Source organism: Condylura cristata, unplaced genomic scaffold (assembly GCF_000260355.1).
Source record: "Condylura cristata isolate star-nosed mole 26May11 unplaced genomic scaffold, ConCri1.0 scaffold00020, whole genome shotgun sequence".
In the NCBI taxonomy this organism is placed as follows: domain Eukaryota; kingdom Metazoa; phylum Chordata; class Mammalia; order Eulipotyphla; family Talpidae; genus Condylura; species Condylura cristata.
The window spans coordinates 6,397,012-6,422,776 of NW_004567121.1; the positions used below are offsets into that span (position 1 = coordinate 6,397,012).

Consider the following 25,765-nt stretch of genomic DNA (forward strand, 5'->3'; position numbering starts at 1 on the left):
AGTGGTTTTTCCCAATGATTAGATAGAACCTTTCAAGCTGAAATGATGCTATTGTTCAATCTTATTCTCATCATTCCAAGGACCTTTCAGTATGTTTTAATTAAACTAAATAGTCATATGTTAAATGTACACATACATGCACACATAGGGGATGAATGTATATATATAAATATGTATCGATAAACACTACAATGCTGGTAAATCTCTATATTTAATTAATATACATCCTAGTCTGTAGAGTTTTATGGAATTAAGAAAAAATTATTGTGCTCTTACAATAAAATGAGCTCACTGGTCAGGATTTTTTAAGTGAGTAAGTTAAGAGATGAACAGAAAACCAGTAAACAATAATTCTAAGTTTTTAGAAACTTGTGTTTTTGACTAAGCACCTCTTTAAAGGGCAACATTAATTCAATAGGTGGGCAAAGGAGAAATATTTGTAGGGAAGGCAATTAGGTGTTCAGTTTTGGACATATGCATTTGTCTGTTGGACATTCAAGTGGAGATGCTTGATCAGTAATTACACACACACACACACACACACACGAGGATTTGATAAGAGAATCCAGAGCTGGAGATACAATTAAATTTAGGAGTCATCAGTATGGAGACATGCTCATTATATGATCTGTGAGCAGTTACCTTTTCTCCCCAGCATGACTGGGAGCGGAAGGGTGTAGGGTGAGCAGGAAGCCCTGACAGAGCAGGGTAGACAGCCTCACCTGGCTGTCTTTTCACCTGCACCAACAGTTCAGTGATTCCCTTTCAGTAAACTAGCTCTGAGGTGTTATTTATTTTGGCAGTGACAAATGAGTGGGTGAAAATTAAACCTGTACTTTGCAAGTATGTTTTTCAGTGGTTTGATGGAAAACTAGGGGTTTCTTTATGCTTTTAGCCTACACGTGGAAGAAGCTATTTTTCTTTAAATATTTATTAGGTTGCTCCCCAAGTGACCTAAATTGAGAATTTTCCAGTGTGGTCAGATGAGTTGCCCTCTCTAAGGTATTTTTTTCCCTCCTCTCTCTGCCTCTGTTTTTTTTCTGTCCCTGTCTCTTTCTGACTCTTTCTCTCCCATTCTTCCTTAACCAGACTCCTAGAATATAACATCCAGCTTAGAAAACCTAATATGACATACAAATCCTATATACTCTACCTCCAAAATAGATGGACTGAGAAAAGAGACAGAAGAAATACGGCAGAACTATCAAATAATTCCTATTGAACATGATATGAAAAGTATAAATAATTTAAAAGAAGTGGTAACTATTATAAGGAATTGTTTAAACACACATATATATATATATATTAACACATATTAAATACATATTTAAAATGTTTACAAATACATATTTTAAAATGGTTTCAATGATCTATTGCATATAATTAACTTATTTTATTAATTTAAACTAAAATATATTGTGGTTTTAGAAACTTGGGCTGATCGGTTCTGGATTTTCTTGTGACATTACATTTACTTCTAAACTATCTGTCTAGTCAAAGGAATCCACATGGGGATTGGAACATGCTGTGTTCTATCTTTATTTGTGTCCTATGCTTGCAAACACAAGTAGTATTCACTGGATGAGTACTGATAGGAAAGGAACATGTGAAACAAGTGTCCTTGAATGCTTAACATAATAGATTTTTAAAAGTGCATTGATTTTGTCGATTTGTCTTTTCTGGAGCTATTATTAAAATAGTGTCTTCATAGACTCTAGAACTCAGTGAACTCATCTCACCCCTCTCCATGAATCACATTTCTACCTATTTTCTCTTATAGTTAAGAATCAGAGAATATGTGTTGATCAGAAAATTCTTATTACCACCTCTGTTATTTCAAAGTGGCAGACTAAACTGCAAATAAAGCACAAAGTGTGTCTTTTGCTAAATTTGCCCAAATATCAGTTCACACTTAAAAAAGTTGAATCGAGAAATGCCCAAAGCTAGGGTGGTAGAGTAAAGCAAATGACCTTCTTTAAAAAAAAAAAAAAGAAAGAAAGAAAGATGTGGCCTTCCCTGGTGGCGCAGCGGGTTAAAGCACTGCACTAAGAAGCTTAAGCCACTTCTGCATGAGTTCGATCCCCTCCTGCCCCGGAGGTGACCACATGGCGTGGCAGACCTCTCCTGACCCGCCCGCTGCTCCCCTCAGCAGTGTACTTCGTGGATCTGCCTGTTCTGCTCCCCGCTCTGTCTCTGGTGAAGCCTCTACCGCCTCTGGCCTGTACCCCAGCTCTATATGTACAAATAAATAAATCTTAAAAAAAAAAAAAGTGTGTGTGTGTGTGTATCACACTTAGCTTGTATTACCAAAAAACATTCTTAAAGATTTAAAGACTTGCAAAAAGGTGAGATTAAATCAAATACATGGCAGGAAACATATTTGGACATAATTAATTCCTCCACTCTAAGCCCCAATACTCCTTGTATTCATGCATTCTTCATGTTGAGCAGTGACAGTCATACACCAACCCAAAAAATGTGGGGCTTTTCCTGGACACCATCTTCTCACCTCCTCCTCCCCTGGCCTATTTTAGTGCTGGTATTGCATAATCTTAAATATGTTCTGATTGTTTTGTTGTCTATAAGTTTACACCATTATTCATTTCCTAAAATTTTTCTGATTACATTTATTCTTCCAGACTAATTTAGAAGTACTCTCAAGTTCTGTTAAAAATTCTTTGGAATCTTGTTGGAATTATATTTCACATGCATTGAGATTGTACATGTATGGTTATCATCACAATATTATGTAACCCATCTGGGAACTGTACGTGTCCTTTCAAATGCAGATATTTTGAAGATTTTATTAGTTTCTTTGTAAAAGTTCTGTGCATTTTATGATAAGACCATATAATATATAGTTAGATAGCATATATTATACCTATGTGATATGCTAGTATAAATATATTATGTATCTTACACTTGTACATAGTAGTACTATATATTTATTTTCTTTATATATTTATTTATATATTGATAGGTTTTCATTGCTATTGTGTAGATGTTTATTGTTTCTTTTTAAAAACTAATATTAGGATTTGTGGATGCTGACTTTATATCTAGTAATTTTTTATTATCAATGAAAATAATTAGCTTAGATATTGAGGACAAAAAATGGAGGACAAAAATCATCCATGAAGAACAAAAATCTTGTCATTTAATTTTCGTCATATATGCTCCGATCTCTGTCTCCTATTACTGAGTATGACAACTCTCAGCATATTGAGAGTATCCTTGCACTATACCTGGTTCAAATTGAAATACTTTGACTATTTCATGATTAAGTCAGAAGTTCACTATAGATTTCTGGAAAATATTCTATATCTTGTTAAGGACTTTTTTTCTCTTGCTATCTTTCTAAAAACTTATGGTTCCCTCCAATTCCTAAGTTCACAATGAACATGTCCCTTTTCTCCTGCTGGTCCTTTGCTCAAATTTGATCTTTGCTGAAATTTGCTTCCAACATATTTTTTTTTCTTGTTCGTTTGGTTTTGTTTTTAAGCATTTTCTGTCTACAACTTTTTGTCTCACTGAGGTTACTTTGGTTTACATCTCTATCTGCAATTAGGGGAATAGGATCATTCCTCTTCAGATGTATGTTCTCACACCAAACTCACCATCAGAGCACCTGTAGTCACTAGGGACACCCAGAAAGAATCCCCTCTCTGCAAAGCCATCCCACACCCCGTGTACATCACGCCCTTCCCCTTTGCCAACTTGTTTTTGTATAGACAGTATGAGACTTTTCTGTGTAAGACAACAAAGTTCTAGAGAACAGTTTCTTAACTCCTCATCTTTGTGCCACTAATACCCAAATCCCTAACATGTATGTCATACAAACAATTAGAATTGCTTTACTAAGTGAATGAATGAAAGAATCACTGAAAAATATTCTGTGGCTAATACCATTAGTAGGTGGTTCTGCTGAAATGGTTAGTATTTTATCATAAAATTGCTATCTTTCTTTTTATATTTCTCAGAATAACTTTTTGATTTCTTGTAGCTTGTCCATTGTCTTTGTTTCTGATAATAGTTGCTGGGGCATTGGCCTTTAAAAATATGCCAGCTATTGAAGAGGAAGAAAAAAATTAACAAAATGTTACATACACTGTGTTTCATCTTGGGAGAAGGATATCTTTTGTTGACTATTAAACCTTAGAAGAGTAAGAGCTATTCTTGAATTTTTAATGTTAGAGTATAAGTAGATTTTTTTTTTTCCTGTTCAGGGAATAACCATTCGACCACTGGTGGAGTTTCTTGATGTTAAGAGGTCCAATAAGAAACAACAAGCTGTCAGTGAAGAAATCCACTGTCGGGTAGGCGGTAATGTAGTGTAACAATTTAAGTGATAAAAGAAAAAGTATGCTGGATTATAATGAACAGTTTGGCACCAGTTTGCACATTTTCTGAAGAAAAGGGAAATGACAGCGATGGGAGGGAGGAAAGGCTGAGAAAGGCATGAGTTGCAGATTTAAAAGGGACATGGGGCCTCCCTATTAGTCTAGGAGTTAAGGTTCAGTGCTACCACCCAGAAGACCTGACTTCAGTCCCTGCCAGGGAGCTGACTCACATGGCGCAGCAGACCTCTCCTGTCTCCCCACTGCTTCCCTCTACCACCCAGAAGACCAGACTTCAGTCCCTGCCAGGGAGCTGACTCACATGGTGCAGCAGACCTCTCCTGTCTCCCCACTGCTTCCCTTCATAGCCTTTCAGTGGATCTGCCTGTTCTCCCTACTCGTTCTCTGGTAAATTCTTTCGCCCCTTACATCTCTGGCCTATACCCCAGTTCTTCTAAGAAAAAATAAATTCAAAATCCTTAAAAATAAATCAATAAACAAATAAATATAAAAGGGACATTGTGTCTCAGTGACTCCTACAATTTATTCTGTTAAACTCCCACAGGATAAGAGGTACAGTGAGTCCCTGATAGTTATTTTCTTCAAACTGAACATGTTTTAACTTGAAAGTTGTTACTACTTTTCATATTTTCCAAAATTACTAACAGACTTATAGAAAAGTAATAATAATCTGGGTTGCTCAATATGGATCTTACAAGTAGCATAAATTTGAAAATAAATTGTTGTTTTTTATTTTTTTTAGTGAGAAAAGGTAAAAATTATCAGAGGCTCTACAATTTGGCATGATATAAATAGAATGAAAATTGCTAATTTCAGGTACAAATTAATCTTGTAGCCTACTTTTTTTTCTTTTAGTTTTTTGATCATGTGAAGACTGGGATTGAAGATGTCTGTGGACATTGGGGCCACAACTTTTGGAGAGACAAGTAAGAAACCCTGATGTCTTTATATCATGAAGGGGCTCTTGGATTGCTCTGGAAGCAGAGCATGTTGACTTGTTTAACTATTTACAGTCATAAATTGTTCCTATGAGTGCCAAAGTAGGTCCTTAAAGATAAAGTTCAGCTATCACGGAGACCTGGGAAATTAGCATCTTTAATAAGATTGACGTTTACTTCTGTAATGTACATAGCCAGAGAGAGGCAATGTAAGTTCTGTGTTCTGCTCCAGGGCGTCCTTATGATCCAAGGACTTTTCTGCCTTGTTAATTCCATGAAGAACATCTATTGTCAGTTACCTCTCAGCGGAAAAATGGCTGCTCCAGTATTAGCCATCACACACACATTCTGAGTTGCATGCTAGCATAATGAAGACACAAAACGGTGTATCGGCTTCCTCATAACCAAAGTTACCAGAAGCTTCTATACAATTCTTCCATGTCCATGGAATAGCCTGGCCTGATATTGCCAACGTTTAGTAATATGGGCATTTCTCACTGTAAGGAAGGCAGAGGGAATGCAGTCTGTTTGGTTCAAAACTAAGAATTCTGTTGCTCTTTGTTTTATCACACAAGCTGAAAGTCTTTGTGAAGTGCAGAGCTTCAAAACACCTGAAGAAGTAAATAGGCTTACAGAAATAAATTTATTTATATTTATTTTAGAGAAAATATGAACTTTTAGAAATGTATACTTCCTATCTATTTTACCTTGAAAGGCTCTGTGGAAGATAAATAAAATTTAGTGCCTCTCTTCAAGGATCTTTGAGTAGAAGTGGAAAGATAGAGAAACCAGGCAGAACTAGTGCATGATTTAATAGAAACTGAAAAACAGACTTATGAAGCCATAAATAAGATTAACTCTGACAGCAGAATCGTGAGGGTCCACCTCACCCAGCTAGTGCTTCTTCCAGACCCCATAGGCAGACCCCTGTACACTGGTGGCCTGTGTCAGCCACCGTAGGAGTGTGTCATGGAACTGCAAACCTGCAGATCCAGTGTATGCCATTACCAGCACATGATTGGTCAGGGAAGGCTTTTGAAAGCGACTGCATTTACTCTACTTTCTGGAAACAGATGGGCAGGTTCTAGGCCGGCTTGGTAGATCCTGCTTGCCCTCTTTACTAACTTGCTAACAGATGCCCTCCCCTCCCCCCCCCACCCCTACTGCTAATGTATATGAAGTTGACTTCCTGCCTGTCTTATGTAATTTAACATAAGGAAATTTTTGAGCACTTACTGTTGGCTCACATGCTCAGACATGATACTGGACTATATAAGGGACATGAGGCATAGACATGGGCTTTTAAAATTTTGCAATCTAATTAAGGCAACAAAACAGTCATATAGCAAACCAACATGCATGTGTATGTGTATAATATCATTAAGGAATAAAATGAGTTACAGAGATTTAAAGTGGAGAAAAACTTTTACAATTCTGGCCCTACTGTTTATTTCTGTAGAAAAGCACATGGACTTAGCCTTATTTTATAACTAAGGACAAAATATTTTATTTGTATGAGAGAATAATTAGTAAACCACACAGGGGCACAAAGTGATAAAATAAAGCAAACAAAATCTCTATTGTAAAAATATTTTTAAAAAATAGCCACTTAATGTGTGTGCTATCTGGGAGACAGATTTAGCCCGAGCTTTCCTTAAGGTGCTCCCTGATTTACATCCCTGGGACGTGCTAACAATGTAAGACTCCTGTCTATCCCAAGGCAGTGAGACAGGCTTTTCTCCTTCTCTTTCTCTCTTGTTTATAACCAGGTACAGCTATTTTCTATTTGCTTTCTTCCTTTCAGCTCACCCACTTTTCTCTGTCTTTCTAGAGTCCTGTCAGTCATTCTCTGAAGTGATAACTGAGAGAAGTATTCTAAAACATTTTGTTCTCTTTCAAAAGCAAATTTATGCTAAAGAGTTATACCTTTCCTCTGTATCCTGAAAAGGGAAAAAAAAAAAAATGGATCTGTGTAGGTATGAGAATCAGGTCAGTAGGCCACAGGGTTGTGTCAGAAGAAAGAAAAATGGACCCTGTAATCTTGTGGATTTGGTCTGAATTCAGCAGAAGAAATGTCAGAGAAAATATAGCTAGCCCTTTCTTTTAAAGAGATGCTATCTCTGGGGTATGTTTGTCTGTTCCAGGGAAAATTCTAAGGCTGCCAGGCCAATAGAATATACATAATAAAGATGGCGGAACCAATTTTGGTCCACCTAAAAGATAATATTGTTACATGTCTGGCATTTCTCTATGCAGTGTACACAGTGTACATTTAATGCTTTATAATCATTTGTATATTTCTGCACGTAATGTTTACCAGGTAAATTTTAAATAATTTTCTAGATTGTTAAGTACACTATCTGGTCTAGGTAGAAACAGGACATTGGTGAGGAGAGGTTTGGTGCTAATACAGCCAATTTTAAAATCACTTCTGCTGAAATCCTATCTCTGGTATGTATGTAAATATTGATTTTACTAAAAATGACATGAGAGTGAAGTGGTTGTTCTAGTATGTTGGGTATCTTTCTCTTGCCTCTGAAACCCTTATGCTGTGAATTTCTAGTCATCCTTCCAGAGTCTTCTTGAGTTATTTGATTCTTTGACAATGAAATGAAAGGGTAATGTAGTAGAGAAGGCTTTCAAACTTGGCAAAAGGAGTGTGTTGATTGTGAAAGGAACCACCTATGTGTAGCTTGGCAGAGAAATAAAAGGTGTGGAAAGAAAGCAAAGAATGAAAGTGCATGATCCCTGTGCTCAGTGGATTAAATGTCATTCCCCTTAATGTTTATTATTCCTTTTGCTTATTTCTAATGAAAAGCTAAAACAATAATAAAAGAAGTTTAAAAGATTTAAAAAGGTGTTGAGTTGATGTTGAGAGGCATCCTTCAATGACCCTAACATGAAAAAATAAACTTAGAGTCAATACAGAAACACTCAAAGGATGACTTCTTAATTACCCGTAGTCCCTTTGCTATTGGAAACAAAGGGCTAGCACCAACGATGAGTTATCATTGTTTTTTTTTTTTTTTCCATAGCACAGGTGTGCTTATAAACTATCTCAGGTTTATAGTGATCCTTGTAACACACATTTCTTTCTCAACAAATATTTATTGCATGCATCTAAACAAATATTATTAGCAAATAGTGTTGCATAAGTCATCCCAGTGCTTAGCTGCTCAAAATAAGACTTATTATTCAGTTATATCAGCTAAGAGGCAAAGGATCAACTGTTCCAGACTGGTCTTGCTTCAGTGGGTTGGCTGGTAGTCAGCTGATCCCAACTGACCACCTTTGGTGTTACTGGGGGACTTCCTCTGCTTCATGTGGCAATCATCATTGACCTGGGATTCATCCATCAATTCTAATGGATCTGATGGAAGTACAGGAGGCAAGCTTCTGCCCTCATCATCATGACTATTAAAATGCCATTGATCAAAGCAAGTAACACTAAGCCCAGTTTCAGGAAGGAAGCCACAATAGGTCACAAAGGCCATGGTAGAAGAACATTGCCAAGTAATATGGCAGAGAGTATGGATGCACTGAGAAATCAGAACCAAATGATCCATTCTGCCATACATACTTAATAATGTACCAGGAAATGTTCTCGGCACTGGTGATACAGAAAAATAAATTTTCTTCCTGTATAGATCTTCCTAGTGCTAGGAGACAAAAAAGAAGATAAACAAGGAAGTAACCCAACATGTTAGAAAATAAGGGTTATGAAGAAAAATATATACACAAAAGTGCAGTAAGAAGTGCTGGAGATGGCATACAACTAATGGGATGGATAGGAAAGACTCTTTTGAGATAATGGTCATCCAGGCAAGACTTAAAGGAGTTCTGCAAACAAGCTATGTGGGGGAAGAATCAGAAGGAACTGAAGACAGGGAAATACTAACAACTCCTTGGGTCATGTTGTTGGAAGGGGAAGTAGAGAAATAGATACATATGTATTTTATAGTTAGTGAGTATGAGATGTGTATATGTCATGGTCATGTACAAATATGTACCAATAAACGAGTCATGTATGCATATCTTATATACACATATATTCAGGGAGGCAGATATAAAAGACTATATAATGATTGAACTAGCTAGACACTATAAGTATCTCTTTTCCTGGGAGTAGTCAAAATGAATTTATTGGTAAAAAACAGATTTTCTCTTAGTCACTGCTGCTTTAGTTAATTGAAGCTTTGATGTTCACTTCCAGGTTTAAGAAGTTTGATGATAAATACCTGCGGAAGCTTTTGATCCGGGAAAATCAACCCAAGTCAAGCATTGTGTCCTTATATAAAAAGCTTGAAATAAAACATGCCATTGAGATGGCAGAGACTGGGCTGATAAGCACTGTCCCTTCTTTTGCCTCTCTAAAGTAAGTACTTTTTTTTTTTTTAAGATTTATTTATTTGTGCATACAGAACTAGGGTACAGGTCAGAGGCTCAGGGGCGGCGAGAGGCTTCACCAGAGACAGAGAGGGAAGCAGAACAGGCAGATCGACGAAGTACACTGCTGAGGGGAGCAGCAGGTGGGCCAGGAGAGGTCTGCCACACCATGTGATCACCTCTGGGGCAGGTGGGAATCAAACTCATGTGGAAGTGACTTTAGCTTCTTAGTGCTGTGCTTTAACCCACTACGCCACCAGGGAGGGCCTCAGTAAGTACTGTTTTGCAAATAAAAGTTAACAATATTAAATGTCTTTACAGTATTTTGAAACCAGCAATAATAACAAGTGTGACCTCTGTCCTAGAGCATCCTTAACATATTGCCTAGTTAATTCGTGAAAGTCTAGAAATCTGCACATTTTGTTATGTCACATCATGTGTCATTCATGTTATGTTAGAACTGACAAATCAGCTTTCTAATATGTAGGATGGTTGTGAGTCTGTTGTGTTTGCTTCGAGAATTTAGTGTTTATTGAAAGTAAATTAAAGTCTCTTCAATAGGCATTTTGAAATTGAATAGTTTGAGGCATTTTAAATTTGCTAATGTAAATACGCATGTAATTACCTGTTTCCTTGTAGTATACTCATAGAATCATACTTTAAGGACTGGAAAGAAAATCAGTGATCATCTAGTGTACCATGGGAACATTTAAATAAAATAAAATTGGTGCCTGGGCTCCATCTAGACCAATAACATGAAGATCTCTGTTCTTAAGCTCAGGGATAGATGTCTTTATAACTTTTTCAGATGATTTTACATATGTGGCTAGGATTGAGATCCACTGATCTAGTCTCTCCTTAGTTTTAAAAATGACAACATGAAAAACTGTAATGATGAAGTGAACTACACAAAATCTTATAGCAAAATCAGTAGCAGAACAGTTAGTATTCAATTAGCAAGTGAGGTCATTCATTATGCAGTCAGCATTCCATCTCTAGCACAAAAATGACTGAAATTACAGCTTTCACCAGTTTTTTCTTTCACTGATGAGCTTGAAACTCATTTCAGCTAAATGTCACCTAATTAAAATGTTGCAAAAGGGTGAGTTATAATGAGAGGGAAAGCTCCAAATCACACCCAGCTTTGAAAACTAATAGTTTTACAAAAAAAAATTGAGGTCCCCTATCAAAATTATAGGAGTTTACATGGTCCAGAGTAAAGTGAAGTAGTGATCAGGATGGCTCAGAAGGAAAGACATTCTGTGGCATTACAAACAGTATTTTAAGAGAGAAGGAGAATCTTCAAAATAGATATGGTGAACCTCAAGTAAAAATAACCAGAAAGAAAGAAAAACCAGTAAACAAGTAAAAATCAAAGAAATAAAAAGAAAGCCAAATATAGATATGGGCTGAGTAAAATTAGATATAGGCTAAAAATCAAAAAGGAGAAAAATTTTAAATATGTCCATGGGGTGTGGGGGTGGGGAGAAAGAAATTGAAAGATGACTTCTTGCACTTGAAACTAGACAAGATTTCACACAATTCTTGGAGGATATTTTAAGCAGTGAAATTATCAAGAAAAATGTGAAAACATTCTAAGTGCCCTGTGAAAATGATACTTGTGGGAGTACTAGAGTCAAACAAGAAGCAGGGTGCTGCTCAGCTCCCCCTCTTTGGGAACCTGTACTTCCAGCAGTTCTCGTCCCTTCCCCAATTCCCACATATCTATGAATATTGGCAAAAGTGCCATACCTATTGATATTGTCTTTAGAAGTAAATTTTATCAAATAGGCAAATTTGCAAACACAGAGTCACTGAAAAATGAGGCTCGATTGCATCATGCCTGTGTATGGTGAGTGTTGTCTCTGCAAATATTTCTAATGAGGTATTTAGAAGACCAGGCCTTAAAAGCAAAATGTAGCTAATTAAGTTTCTGCTGGGAAAAAAGAAAAACACCTCTGTTGTTTTACTTGTAGTATACTAGAAATAATGAACTGATAGCAATTATAAGCTACTATGGTTTTTCTCCATAAAAAATAATTGTATGGACAGATTCTAAAACCTTGTGCATGATTGAACTTATGAAGAATAGTCAGGCACTGAATTCACAGGTTCAGAATTGTAAAATTATTTTAGGATATCAGGTAATTTCTAAGTGTTTAAAGGGACATTCTTAAAAATGTTACATTTTTTTCTGGAAAGAAAATTGATGATCTTAGTATTGCTTGAATAATAAAATATTCTTTCTTTAAACTTGCACAGTGACTGTCGTGAAGAAAAAATAAGGAAGCTCACCCCTGGTGAAATGGATGAAATTCGAGAAATATTATCGAGAAATCTCTATCAAATCCGTCAGCGAGTGAGGATAACTTACTTAGCAAAATATTTGTTTGCTGTTAGCCACAAATGCATGTTTTGATTTTCTGCTGTTGAGGTTATAAAGGACAACAGCTCACCTTTGTGTCAGCCTCTCTAGGTCCCACACTCAGCACTCTCCTGCTGGACACCATGGGTAAAACTTTGGAGTCCCTTGGACTTCTGTGGGCTTGGATGTTAAAAAAATATGTGTTAACTATTGTGAAGGAAATAATTGATTGCCTTAATTTTTTTAAGAAGATAGCTTTATAGCTTAGAAGTCTTTTAAAAATATAATCTTTGTTATTTAGAAAGTGTTTCACTGTTCTGAGTCACTTCTTTCGCCATTGTCCCATGATTAGCAACTCATTTGAGTGATTTACCCACCTAATCATAAACACTTAGAGAATGTATTCGGTTTTCTATGTCCATTTCTCAGGGCACAGGACATTTCTATGTCCACATTTCAAGTGCTGAACTCACTTGTTTCTCCAACAAGAGGTAAATTGAAGAGCAGTCAGATGAAGGGGCATGTCAAGGGGTTCTTATTCATCTGGCACTAACTCCTCTCCCTAGAGGGTCTTTCCATCCGAGCCTGCATTGCTGGTGTTCCACCCTTCCCCTAAAGTACCATGCAATGGCAGCATTCTATGGTTTAATATGAAACAGAATCTTAATTGTGTCTTTCAGATTAAACTGTTCTTTGAGAATTTGGGATTTCTATTTCCAAGTTCTACTTTATCTACCCTTATTCCACATTTCCCTCACCAACCCACCCAAGAGCCCTGGGAGCGACAGGTTCTGTTTCATTCCTTGACCTATGTTGCCCTCTTTTGGGCTCTACCCGAAATGCCCCACGGTGTCCTATAACTAATCTGTATCCAACAATCTGTATATTTTCCCAGCCCTACCTTTAAAATGGGACCATTCAACATAATGTCAGCATATAATTTCATTATTTGATATTATTCTGTTGTTCTTAGATGCCCAACTCAGAGATCTAAGTTCCCTCAGGCAGTAAGTTCCCCAAAGCAGGGATCGAGCCTCGTTCTATAGACTTTAGCCTATCTCTACCAAACCTACTCCAGTTCTAAATGCAGAACTATTCCCAAGAGAGCTTCATTGATTTTACCAGAAAACAAGCACAATTACCAATTCTAGTCTTCAGAAACAAATTTCTATATAATTTATAAAACTAAAAATATATGCCAGATATAGCACTAGTTTAGAAAATTACCGCTTCGAATGAATGCTGGGACATGATCATTAAGAGCAGTGGCAATTGCTTTTTCAATTTGACAACTCAATTGCAAAGAAATGTTCTTTAGTTAAGCAAAAGGACATGGCACCACCAAGTGGCTCAAAGTGGTTTGTTTTAACACCATTAATTCCTACTCAATAGGAGGTGAATAAAGATGACTTATATTTCACGCATCTCTAGCTACTAATGATGGCTAAAGATGTACAAGGTGGATAATGGTGTGTGCTGAATGTTTTCTTACTTAACAAGATCACACTTTTAATTTAAAAAACATATTCACTAACTTTTATTAGAAGACAAACAATTTTAAAATTTGAAAGGCTTGACTTTTTTTTGTAATTGTTGTGTTATGTTAGTTCTTAATTGTCTAGCTGAGGCACTGAAGAAACATGTTCAAATGGTTTAAAATTTCTAGACAATGATATTTGGTAAGATATCCTTGTGTTTTCATTTCAGACTTTGTCATACAACAGACACAACCTGACTACTGACACAAGTGAGAGACAAGCCAAGGAAATTCTGATCCGCCGAAGGCACAGTTTGCGAGAAAGCATTAGGAAAGACAACAGCTTGAACCGGGAGCGCAGGGTAACTGAGTTCATGCCTCTGGGAGGTAGAGCCTCCAAGAAAATAACCAGCAGTTGTTCCAGAAGCTCTGCTAATGGAGGACTCTGGGATGGAGCTAATTGCAAAGTCTTTTCAGATGCTTCTTCAGCAGCTATTATATTCCCAACAATGTCGTGGCACTTGGAATACATTGGTGAACAGAAACACAAACATGCCACCGCGTGTAGTATTCATGTTCTAGTGGGAGAAAGGCAATTGGAAATAGACAGGATAAGAAAAGTAGCTGTGATATTAGCAATGCTATGAAAATAAGAGATTCCAGGGGAGGGTTGCAGCTCCAAGCCGGGCAAGCAGCTGTGCTGAAACGTCAGGGTGTTAGGCCCGGGGGGGTGGGGGGGAGAATTCACAGTGCATTTGGGTCAGTGCTTCACTTGGTCAAGGCATTGGCAGTGGACAAGGAAAACCATTTTAAAACAATTGATTTAGCCTTCTTATAACATTCTGTATTGGGTCATCCTAGATCAAAGTATTTATAGGTGTACAAGATTATCTTTTTTTAATGTGTGAAATGACACTACTAATTAAAAGTTAAAGACTGTAGCTTTGGAAATGGCAGCAAATTAGCTATAGTAAGACTTTTTTCCCCTATTATTTTCAGAGCTTACCAAAGTAATTTAAACTTGAACTAGCTATATTTTTTCATGTATTTCCCCCCACATATATAGATTTTATATCTTTTTTTCTTTATCACATGCTCATATATAGAGGTTCTTGTAGCTTATTGGAGAGAAAATCCAGTGGCTTTTCACAGCTAGTATTTTGTGATTTCATTTTGTTTCCATTTGCCTTACCACTTATTTCTAGTATACTTTGGAAGAGAATGAGTTATTTTAAATAAAAGAATTATTGCTTGGAACTCCATGCCCCATCCTTACAATCTCTTGCAAAGTAGTTTTGGAACCAAGAACTAAAATTTTAATTTTAGTTTGCCATAGAATTTTTTAATTTCTGATCTATAATAATAACATCTACATAACCTAAATAAGGTTTTCTGTTTCTTTTACAGGCTTCTACTTCCACCTCCCGATATTTATCCTTACCAAAAAATACAAAGCTTCCAGAAAAGCTGCAGAAGAAAAAGAATACTGTTAATGCAGGTAATGAATACACTTGGGCCAGAAAAATGAAATAAATTTATAAATGTCTATAAAATAGAAAACTATCCCACCTCATCTTCATCAAGGATAATGAGCTCAATAGGTTGTTAGTCTGAAATAATAACACAGTGACCTTTTATGAGTAGTGCAATGTTTTTGAGTGGAGTTCTATGCACATAATAAATAATTCAAATGGTCATTTTCTCTGACCAATTGAAATCATTAAATCATTCTATTTAATATAATAAAGCAAATGTTATCATCACGTGGTTAGTGAACAAGTGAAGAGAAGGCTGTAAATCTGCAAAGGATTTAAATTTTTACAGCAATCTATTATAGTGGGTGGTCAAAGAAAAAAAATGCCATGACTTTCTGGTCTTCCAATATTTTCATAAAGGGAGCCATGTTTTTTTTTTTAATATTTATTTATTTGTGCATACAGAACTGGGGGGGTACAGGCCAGAGGCTCAGGGGCAGCGAGAGGCTTCACCAGAGACAGAATGGGGAGCAGAACAGGCAGATCGACGAAGTACACTGCTGAGGGGAGCAGCGGGCGGGTCAGGAGGTCTGCCACGCCATGTGGTCACCTCCGGGGCAGGCAGGAATCGAACTCATGCAGAAGTGGCTTTAGATTCTCAGTGCTGTGCTTTAACCCGCTGCGCCACCAGGGAGGGCCGGGAGCCATGTATTTTACTTCTGGTTATAACTACTAAAACCTGATAGAAAGTCTAGTATGTCTTTATTTGATGGCAGTCTTTATGTAAGCCCAAGCCATTTTCTGTGAATTTCAGGAGAAGTCTGTTAGAACATCATTTTATTAAATATGAGACATGACAAGTATAACCTTTTCCACCCCCTTTTCTTGATTATTTATTTAATTATCCAAGAGCAGGAAAGACTGGTGATGGCTGGTGGCAATGGACAGTGAGATGAAAAATGGGGGGAGAGAAAAATGGACTAAAAGACAGTGCTGCCTATGTAGGATTGGGTCATGTTAGCCGCTGGGGGGCATCAAAAATGCGCTCCAGTCCAGCAGCCTCACCCGTGGGAGAGCACCCCACCAGTTGTCCTGGGACCTGAACATTGGCAGTCAATTAGATCTGGCCATGCTTCCTCCCTTTGGAAAGTGTACATTGGTGTACTTTTATGAAAATGTAAAAGAATAAGCAAGATTGCATATGAGGTTCCAAGTCAAGACAAGAATCTTCCTAATAATTGCTGATTCCATAGTGCTGACACTGATCTGAGTCCAGAATCTATCCTGGGGGACAGAGGTCAGCACAGCTGCCTTGCCAGGTGGGCTCTGTTTGAGTTTTAGGCATGAACAACCTCAGTTGCTACATGTGTAAAATGGATGATGGAGAGGATTAAATGGATGGATGCATTTAAAAATACTCCCGGTGGAGTACAGCATACAGTAACCGCTCTAAAGTTAGTAACAGTACCTATGTGGAGACATGAGTGCACACAGATCATGCAACAAGCTTAGATCTCAGTTAAAGTTAGTGAGCCCTCTGACCCCCTAACCGGCCCCCAGAACCCAAGGACACAGCAGTTGCAGCACCCCTGGATGTATTACCAAGTCATTAGTGGCACCCTTTTTCTAAAATGTTTGCTCACCTTGTCCTCTTCTCTGTGCTAGGTGGCAATAGCAGTGACTCAGACACAGATGCTGGGACCACAGTCCTCAATTTGCAGCCACGAGCAAGGCGCTTCTTGCCAGAACAGTTCTCAAAGAAAGCCCCTCAGACATATAAAATGGAATGGAAGAATGAGGTAAATGTTGATTCCGGCCAAGGGCAGCCCTGCGCCCTCCCTGCTCCCCATAACAAAGAGGGGAGCACCCAGACTCCAGGTGTGCTAAGGCAGCCACTTCTCTCCAAAGGCCATTTTAGCCTGCGGCGGGAAGACAGTGTGACTGAAGGTGTCCCACCCAAGCCACCTCCCAGGCTGGTTCGAAGAGCATCCGAGCCTGGCAACCGGAAACCCCGATTTGGAAGCGAGAAGCCTTAATGGGAATCGCCAAAGCAGATCTGGTCACTGCACCAGCCTAGGTGTGGTCTTTTATTCTGAAACCTGACACACAGTGGAATCCATTTAAAGTTCTAGGCATCTAAATACTGTTTTTGGGTGGTAGAGTCTTGCCATTAATAAATGGGAGGAATGCTGATCCCAAGAAGAAGGAAAATCAAAGAAAAAAAAGTCCTATCAAATGCCCTTATTGACTTGTTGCTAGCAGTTGTATTCTTTGCAGGTCTAAAGAAAAAAAAAAGTGTGCCTTTACTGAACTTGAATGATAGAACTTTGAAATTTTTAACACATCCTATTGGTGAAATTTTTAATATATACATATATGCCTCAAATTTTATTTATGGAGAAATACATATATCTATTGTCACTTTTTAAGTGAATAACACTAAAAATATTCTGACCATCTGTCTCAAGGGTAATGGATGGGGGGGGCATCAGCTCGCTCAAGGCACTTCCCTACTCTAGCCTGATAGCCCAGTTGTAAAGATCACAGCGTGAATGCAAGTACCAAAGACTCAACTAAGGAAAACATTCAGATCTTCAACTGGTTTTTCATTTGCTTCTCATTCTACCTTGAATTTTGGGGTGACACCTGTACTCCATGTCTCCTTGTCTCTTTGGTGCAAAAAGAAAGGCTTTGTGGGTGTGTGACAGGCTTGGTGCAGCTTTTGATGAAGTTCCTTCTAGGTGAGCCTCCTGCGATGTTGGGGAGAGGGGACAATGCTGCTTACAGCTGGTTGGCAGGTTTTATATTGTGCAATACTAGGAGAAGGATGGAGGGGATTTTCTATCATGCCCACCTGCTTTTGAATTTTTCGGTAGAACATTCTAGAATTTTGAGTCCAGGTCAGATACTCCAAGGACACAAGGATGAAACAGTACTCCAATGTTTAACAAGGATGAAACAGTACTCCAATGTTTAACAAGTTGACCGAGATTTCAGGTTTTGCATTTTATTCAGGAAGCACTTTGGAGAATGTGGGGGTTCTATATTTTTGCACTAGTCTGTAATTTGTTACCTCTTTCCCCTCAATAAAGTAATAACTCAAATACTTAATAGTACAATGAATTCCACTTATCTGATTACTTTTTTTAAAGTACAGCAAAAAGAAAAGAACATAATCATTAAAAATTAACATTTGAATCTTGGTCTCTTGAAATGGACGTTTTATTGTCCTGTCATTTTTGCTGAGCAACCTTTCCTTAAAACTTGACTGGAACAAGACTAAATGTCTCGAATTAGATATGAAATCAAGTTACTGATGTCGTCTTCTGGGTTCACATTGGAGATACGCTAGAGGAGATGAGTGAACATACTATACTGGTGGAAAAAACTGAGTAAAGGAAATGAAATGATCCCGTACGGAGAAATAGCGGTGGTTCTCTCTATCTTCCTCTAGCCCCAGCAACTTGCAGCAGTAAATCTACCCTCTTTTCTCATGTTTTAAAATTTTGGAATATTGCTAGATTGTTTAGTGTGAGACAGAGAAACGGTAAACGCACAAGTCTGTGTACGTGAAGAGCACAAATTTCTTTCCCAAACTCTCTAAGCGGATCAGTGGAAAGCCATGTAGACCCAATACAAAAACTATATACTGAGGACCCTGTGCCAAACGCCTCTATTAAAAAGTAAATATTTATATGAAACTTATATTTTACCTACAGAAGAGAACTAAAGCGGATTTTCAATTCAGAAACTTATTTTAGGAATATGATTCACAGAGAGATGTGATGTGTATTTTTGAGAATACCAAGAGTATAAATTTTCAAAAGTTAGAAGTTATGAAATCTGACAAGAAAGGCAGAAATGGAAAATTACCTTTAAAGGAAATTTCCTGGTTTTCTCTATTAAGACACTATATGTATATCTGATTATCAAGAGTTTAACTTTCTGGAACTGTAGGAGAAAACAAACTATATATCACTTCTTTTAAAACAGGAAACCATATTCAGGTTTCATTCATTAAAATAACAATTCGATGAGTAAATTTCTAAAAAGGAACATATATGTTATCAGTGTAAATTTGTTCAGATTTGTTAAATGACTAAAGTAATGAAAATAAATTTGAATTTGTTTAGTTTTTTCTCTTTATTTCTTTTTTTATAAAATTATTAAATTCTGTACCCTGTAGGAGAGAATATGGAGTTGAAAACCTAACTCACTAGCATAACAATTTACATTTCTATAATATGGGAGGGTCTCTAGCCCTTTGTAAGTGTCTCCTTCATTTCAAACAGCACTTGATCCAAACTAAGTTCTAGAGGAACATTCCTGTGTCATCAATATCTTTTGTAACAAATTTGATTTGACTTGCCTGCAAGTGAACAGTCTGTTTATTTCTTTGTGATGCTCTAGTCCACCAGTGGCAATAGTTATGTTATCTAATAGCAAACTATTAGTCATTGATAACAATTATGCTTGAAGTATGTGTCCCCAAAATATCTGCATTGAAATTCCCTTCATCTTTGACTAAGCTTTGTGGAGAGGGCATAGTTTCCTATGTGTGTATGGGACAAGGGCACGTATTATATATATATATATAAAGAACAAGCAGTTCTTTATTATATTATTATAGCTGGTCTTTGAAAACATTGTTTAATTTTGTTTTAAATGTTGATAAGGAAAAACAAAATAGATTCCCACCAGGAATATCTGGGTGGAGTTTGTGGGTCGGCACCACTTCTGTGAGGGTTTTCTCCGGGTAATCTGGTCTCTTCTCATGTTCCAAAGGCGCACACATTGATGTGTCTAAATTGCCCCAATGGGAATCAGGGTGATGTATGCATGAGTGTTACCGCGAAGAGGGCGTCCTGTCTAGGTTCCTACCTTGCACTCTGAGCTACCAGGTAAGTCTCCCACCACCCAAGATCCAGACCTGGAGTAAGAAGACTGGGAAATGAGTGAATGAATACCAATGACTATTGAATAAGAGAACTGTTTGGGGTCTTTATTTATATATTTGCTGATGATTTTGTGACCAGAAATATACTGTAGGAACTTAAATCCTGTTTATATCAATTATGCAGTGATAAAATTGGCTTGCTTATCATTTCACTTGGAAATCGGTTTCCATGAATCTATCCAGGGCTTTGAGTGGATTTACTGCACGTGACTCAGCATTTTTTTTTTTATGTATTTCTTGGCACTGCCCAAATTCTGCTTATGTTAAAATGGGCATTTTTATGTGTAATATTTTTTGTACATTTTGTTCAATGTGTATACAACTATATTCACGAAGAGTTATGAAAGAGATCTTTCACTGCTGAAGCTTCAACGCTATCTATTGAATCCCTCAACCTGGACCCGAAAGGCTTATCAGTCAGTGTGGTAATCTGAACTTTTAGTTAGCATTTTTGCTTCCAGAGCAAAATATATAGCTTGCTATATTTTATGTGCAATTTTTAGATAGGCTCTTTTCTTACCACACATTTGTGAGAAAAAGGAGAACATTGAGTAACAGCTGCCAAGCAGCTTAACATTTTGTCCAAGAAAAAAAGACATTTCCCTTCAGAATTCCTACCAGTATCATCCTCCTTACCTGTGACTGGCACAATCATGTGCCACTGCAAGATGAGCAGACGAGATGCCCACAGGATGCAGCCTTGGAGACTGGGAAACAGACGCCATGGCTAAAGCTTCAATCTATTTATTGATGCTTCAGGGAGCAGGCTTAGCAGTGGCCGTGGAGACTGCTCAGTTGGCAGCCAGGATCTCCCGCACCCATGGCATGAGCTCGGTGACGTGGGCATATCCCCCGGGGCTGGAGGTGGAGCAGGTGCCGCTGCCCCAGGACACGATGGCCACCAGGGTCCAGGCGCCATTCTTCTGGCACACCAGGGGGCCGCCAGAGTCACCCTGTGGGAGAGGGGAGTGGGGATTCATCTCTGGCAGCCCATGTGGCCTGGCCCAGGGACCCTGGATGCTGTCTCCCTGCCCAGACTGGAAATGGACAGCAACTTATGTTGGGTACAAGAATACTAGGGGCGTTCCGAAAGACACGCAGCCACTCCTGTGGTCTGTGCCCCTGGGTCACTCGGTGTAGGGTCCCACAGTAATGGTTTCATGATGTTAGCTTCCTAGATCAGAAGAAAGCAGGGTGGGAGGTGATGTTGGACCAGGCAGGGGAGTCCTTTTGGAGCCCATGTACTGCTGCACACTGTTCTATCCCAGGAGGTCCATTTGCTCAGATGGTGCCATCAGTGAAATGTTGTCATCTGGGGCTCTGACACCAGGGCCGTCACTCTGGCACCCGTCTGCTGAGGTCAGCACACCCCCATCGGTACCCTGCCTGCCACACCACTCCGGCAGGATTGCCAAAGGGGAGGGGAGGGCCGCCAAGGCGCCTGCTTGTGACTCGTTTCCTCTCTCTGCCAAGACCCTGGCCTGGACTCACCCATGATGGGAGGGCGGGGGCCCCAGCAGAGCCCAAAGCCGTACCATGCAGGAGGACACACCGCTGGCTCCAGCACACACCATGAGGTCAGTGATCTTGCTGTCCCAGTACTTCTGGCACTCAGCGTTGGACAGGAGGGGCAGGGCAGCCTGCTGCAGCTTGTTGGGGGTGTTGGCATCTGGAAGGGCAGGCGAGTGGTGAGCAGCTGTGGGTGCGCCTGCCCGGCCCCGCTCACTGCCCACCTGGCCCGCTGCGGGTCACTCACTGGGGTGCTTGGTCAGGCCCCAGCCCGTGGTGGTACACAGGGAGCCGGCGGGGAAGTCATCAGCCTCGCTGGGCAGGCACACGGCAAACACGGTCTGGGAGAAGCGGGCGGGGGTGGCCAGCTTCAGCAGGGTAATGTCGTTGTTGATGGTGAACATGTTGAACTTGGGGTTCTTGAAGATCTGGGGGGAGGGGTGGACAGCTTCAGTTGGGGTCTGGGAGGAACTGGCAAGGGGCAGGACTAGGACTCGGGCTTCCCCTTGCTGCCTCTGTGGACAATGGCTGTTGAGCCCCGAGCTCTTTCCCGGGCTGCAGGACTTGAGACCTCGTGCTGAGGGCAGACCCCCCTCAGCGTGGGCCCTCCCATACCCCCACCCCCCTCTGCTTTGCTCCATCATGGTTGTTGTGGTGATGGGGAAGGCTTGTGGTGTCCAGCCTACGTGGTGGGTTCATGGGCCTCATGGCCCGGCCGAGTTAGCTGGATACTCAGAAGGGCCACCCCACGGGAGGCCCAACCTGAGGCCACTTTACCTGGGCAATCTGCAGCACCTGGATGTTCTCGGCGCTTGAGGCCTGGTCAAACTCTCCGGCTACCACCCAGTGGGAGGTTCTGGAGGCCAGAGAAAGGATGGGTGCCTATTGTGAGGTGAGAGTCCCGGAGGGGGCTGCAGGGTACATGTATGTGCATGTGAGTGTGCAAGTGTGCATGTGTGCCTTGGCCCGTGTGCATGCCCATGTGGTGCTGCCCAGGCATGGACACTCAGGAAACCACGCCAGGGACATTGCTGTCTGCTGAGTGTTTCCTTCCCAAACCACCCTGGGAGAAGGGCGGGACTGGTGTTTTCTACACATTTCCAGTACAAGGAAGGTGAGAAACCAAAGAGTTAAAGGATTAGTTGCGGGAGGCTCAGTCCTGGCCAGACACCAGCCTCACCCAGTTGGGCAGCAGCCCCCACCTGGTGAGCCTATAGCCCAGAGTGAGCCCATTGGGGCTCAGACTGCCTCTCACCTGCAGGGACACCTGCTAGGGCTAGGAGCCAGGGACGGCGTCTTCCCCATTGGCAATCCTGGCCAGGCCACTCAGCACGGGCTGGATGGCTGGGACCCCACAGCCTGGGGGTGGAATATGGGGAAGAGGTATAGGTCAGGCTGACTCTGGGTCTCCTGAACCCTGAGGTTTGCTGGAATCCAGGAATACTATCTGCCAAATGCTTCAGCACAGACAGGCCAATATGTCAAAGGCAAGGCAATGCCAGCATAAAGTATGGGCGGGAGACTGGACTCTGTGGCTTGAACCCAGCAGCCATTGCCTCCCTTAACCATCCTGAGTCGCAGATACCCTTGAGCAAATGGGGATCGTATAGTCACTACCCAGCCAGAGTTGCTTTCAGGCTACAATCCCAAGAGCAGCAAAGACAGAGCTGCTCTATTCCTCACACAGAGAGAGCTGGTGAAGGTGATTTAAAACACCTGCCAGCACTTGCCATCTGAGCCTAATCAAGAACCACTGATTGTCTGAGAAGCTTCTGTTCCTTTGAACACTTCTTTTCTGTGCTCAGGAGGCCTCGGGACAACCCCAGGAAAGTTTGCTCATCCTTCTTAGAGTCCGTTAACTGTTCTGGTCCAATCCTGTAAGCCTCTCCATTTTAGAGACTGGCCATGAGGCTCAATAGGGAGAGAGATTTTCGGGGCTCATTTTACCAGGCAAGGCTGAACTCTGAGCTATGGCCTCCTGCCACCCCTGCTGGCCTGGGGACTTGAGAAAAGGGAGCTGGCTTCCCAGCCCAAGTGAGCCCTTGTACTCACCAAAAGCTGTGCCCAGGAGGGCAAAGCAGGAGATGAGCCAGAGGAAGGCCATGGTGCTGCAGACAGGGAGGTGTAGGGAGCCTACCTGGGGCTCCCCCTTTATATTCCTGCCTTATCTGGAAGTGCTGTCACCTCTTCTTGGGGGTGTGCCCAACTGGCCAGGCTGGGAAAGCAGAAGCTGTTGACCATCGCTGAACATGGGTCAAGGCAGGAGTAATGGTGGGCCAAACTAGGCAGACTTTGACTGGCAGCCAAAGGAAGGGGCTGGGACACTGGGCTTCCTCATCCCCGCCCTGGGGGCAGCAGCAATGCCCGAACAAGGTTTGGGCACGGACTAGCTCATAGTCAGAGAGCACAGGACAGCAGTCTAGTTGGTCAGGTAACGGTTCCAAACCACTGGGCAGTATCATCAAGGAGGGGAGAGATGGGGCCCAGGCCTCTCACCACAGGAAGCTTGGCCCCTGGGTTTGAACAGGCAGTTATGAAACAAGCATGAGCCCGTGGGCTGTCCAGGGGCCTCCTCCCCACTCCCCACCCCCCCCCACACACACACACTCTCATTGAGCTCAATGAGAACTAGATCCTTCTATTGGGTGGGTAGTACAGCCCAGGGAGACCCAGTTTCTGACTTGGGTGGACAGAAGGGCACTCTTCTCAGAACTGGGAAAATGAGGAGAACTTTGAGGTTGAGATTGTCAAATGCAGGGCAAGATTCCCACCCTGCAGGAAGAAATGACATCCTCTTTGTTTCTAATTCCTCTTAGACTGATAAGACTAAATGTTATTCACAGCACTGGATTTAATACCAGAAAGCTTCGGCAAGTTCCTTATGCTTTCTGATCCGTTTTGAAATAGGTAAAGTGGGGCTTCAAACAGTCGGTGCCGCATTCTCCTAAACACCACCCATCTTGAGAGTGTAGGACCACGCGGAGGGGGGAGAGGGGAACACAGGAGCCTGAGTTCACCCAAGGCCAAAGTCTTGGGAGGCAATGGCTGGCCCTGGTCCTCTCCATGGTCCTTGCACATGGACATGTGTGACCTGGGAACTCATGCAGTTGCAAGTGGGGCAGGGAAAGGCGAGTCCTGCTGGAGGAACCAGTGGCTGCTGGGAGAGGTTGTGGGCTCACGGGCCCCCATCACCCTAGTGTATTGTGGCTTTTACCCATGCAGTGTCTTCCTTTGAAACCCACTGAACCGCTGCCTTGGGCTCTGAGAGTCTGGAGACTACAGGGAACAACTCGACCCAGAAGTCATTTAGCCTATCAAATTTATACTAACGATTATTTTCCTTGGTTCCCTCATTTTGCTAATCTAATGTTCCACTTTCCCATTTGAATCCCTGCCTCTTATCCTAGATGCCTCCAGCCTACTCATCTGACCTCCAGGAAGGTGCGGCCTTGTTTCTGAGTTGTCTGCCCTTACAGAAGGTCTGAACTCTTTGCGTGTTACCTCTTTGCATTTGTGGCATCTGGCATGCTTAGTGGGCAATGCTGAAGCCAAGCCAGGAAATGCTAGGACTCAATGACATATATTGTGGAGACGCACTGATCCCCAGGTACATGGGGAAGGGTCTCTATGGCAGCTTGGGTTTGGGAGAAGTCTGTTGGGGACAGGACATCCCTGATTCAGTCATTCCTTGTCCAGTTACCTCCCAAGGTTTGGCCAAGTGGGGGTACTGCTGGGCTAGGGGTTCAGACACTACCAGGGCAGGGGATAGGCAGATCGAGTGAAATACATTGCTTGGGGGAGCAATGGGTGAGACAGGTCTACTGTGCCACGTGGGTCAGCTCTGTGGCCGGGGACTGAACCTGTGCTGTAGTGGTTGCAGACAGCCTCATGGTGTTGTGCTTTAACTGGTTGTGTAGCCAGATCAGGCCAGCCCCTGCTCTTCGCTACAAGGGTTTTGGTTCCTGGCACAGATTTCTCTCCTAGCCAATCTCTCTTCCTGAAGTTTGCTCGTTTCTTTGAACACGAGGGCAATGCTGCACCTAACTTCTGCAGGAAGGCCAAGACTTCTAGAAACCCCAAATCTTCAGGCTTTTTCACTCACTGCCAGCTTTGACTGGCATACTGTTGATAGGCACCATTTTCTTTTATCAATTTCTCAGGCAAGTTCAGTACCTTTGAAAGGTTCCATGTAATATGAAGTTGAACTATCTGCAACTGTAACTAACATTAATTTATAAAAATAGCAATTTCATGTCATTCAACCTAATATTATGGAAAGGATTATTACAGAAATCACACA

The 25,765-nt window shown here is 41.0% G+C and overlaps 2 protein-coding genes across 2 annotated transcripts in view; one reads left to right on the plus strand and one right to left on the minus strand.

Moving 5' to 3' along the window:
- Window positions 1-17,283, plus strand: part of SLC9A2 (solute carrier family 9, subfamily A (NHE2, cation proton antiporter 2), member 2) — a 68,678-nt gene extending 51,395 nt beyond the window's left edge. The window contains exons 6-12 of the mRNA XM_004686182.2: window positions 4,227-4,316; window positions 5,214-5,284; window positions 9,510-9,671; window positions 11,945-12,041; window positions 13,755-13,886; window positions 14,932-15,022; window positions 16,665-17,283. Of these exons, the coding sequence (XP_004686239.1) occupies window positions 4,227-4,316; window positions 5,214-5,284; window positions 9,510-9,671; window positions 11,945-12,041; window positions 13,755-13,886; window positions 14,932-15,022; window positions 16,665-17,035 (1,014 nt within the window). The 3' untranslated portion in view covers window positions 17,036-17,283. The remainder of the gene's footprint in view (window positions 1-4,226; window positions 4,317-5,213; window positions 5,285-9,509; window positions 9,672-11,944; window positions 12,042-13,754; window positions 13,887-14,931; window positions 15,023-16,664) is intronic.
- Window positions 17,284-20,747: 3,464 nt separating this feature from the next.
- Window positions 20,748-22,770, minus strand: LOC101634092 (chymotrypsinogen 2-like). The gene is made up of 5 exons (XM_012727339.1): window positions 22,721-22,770; window positions 22,243-22,321; window positions 21,713-21,893; window positions 21,492-21,625; window positions 20,748-20,909 (listed from the first exon to the last, which is right to left on the minus strand). The coding sequence occupies exons 1-5, from the start codon at window positions 22,768-22,770 to the stop codon at window positions 20,748-20,750; spliced, it is 606 nt and encodes a 201-aa protein (XP_012582793.1).
- Window positions 22,771-25,765: the final 2,995 nt, after the last annotated feature.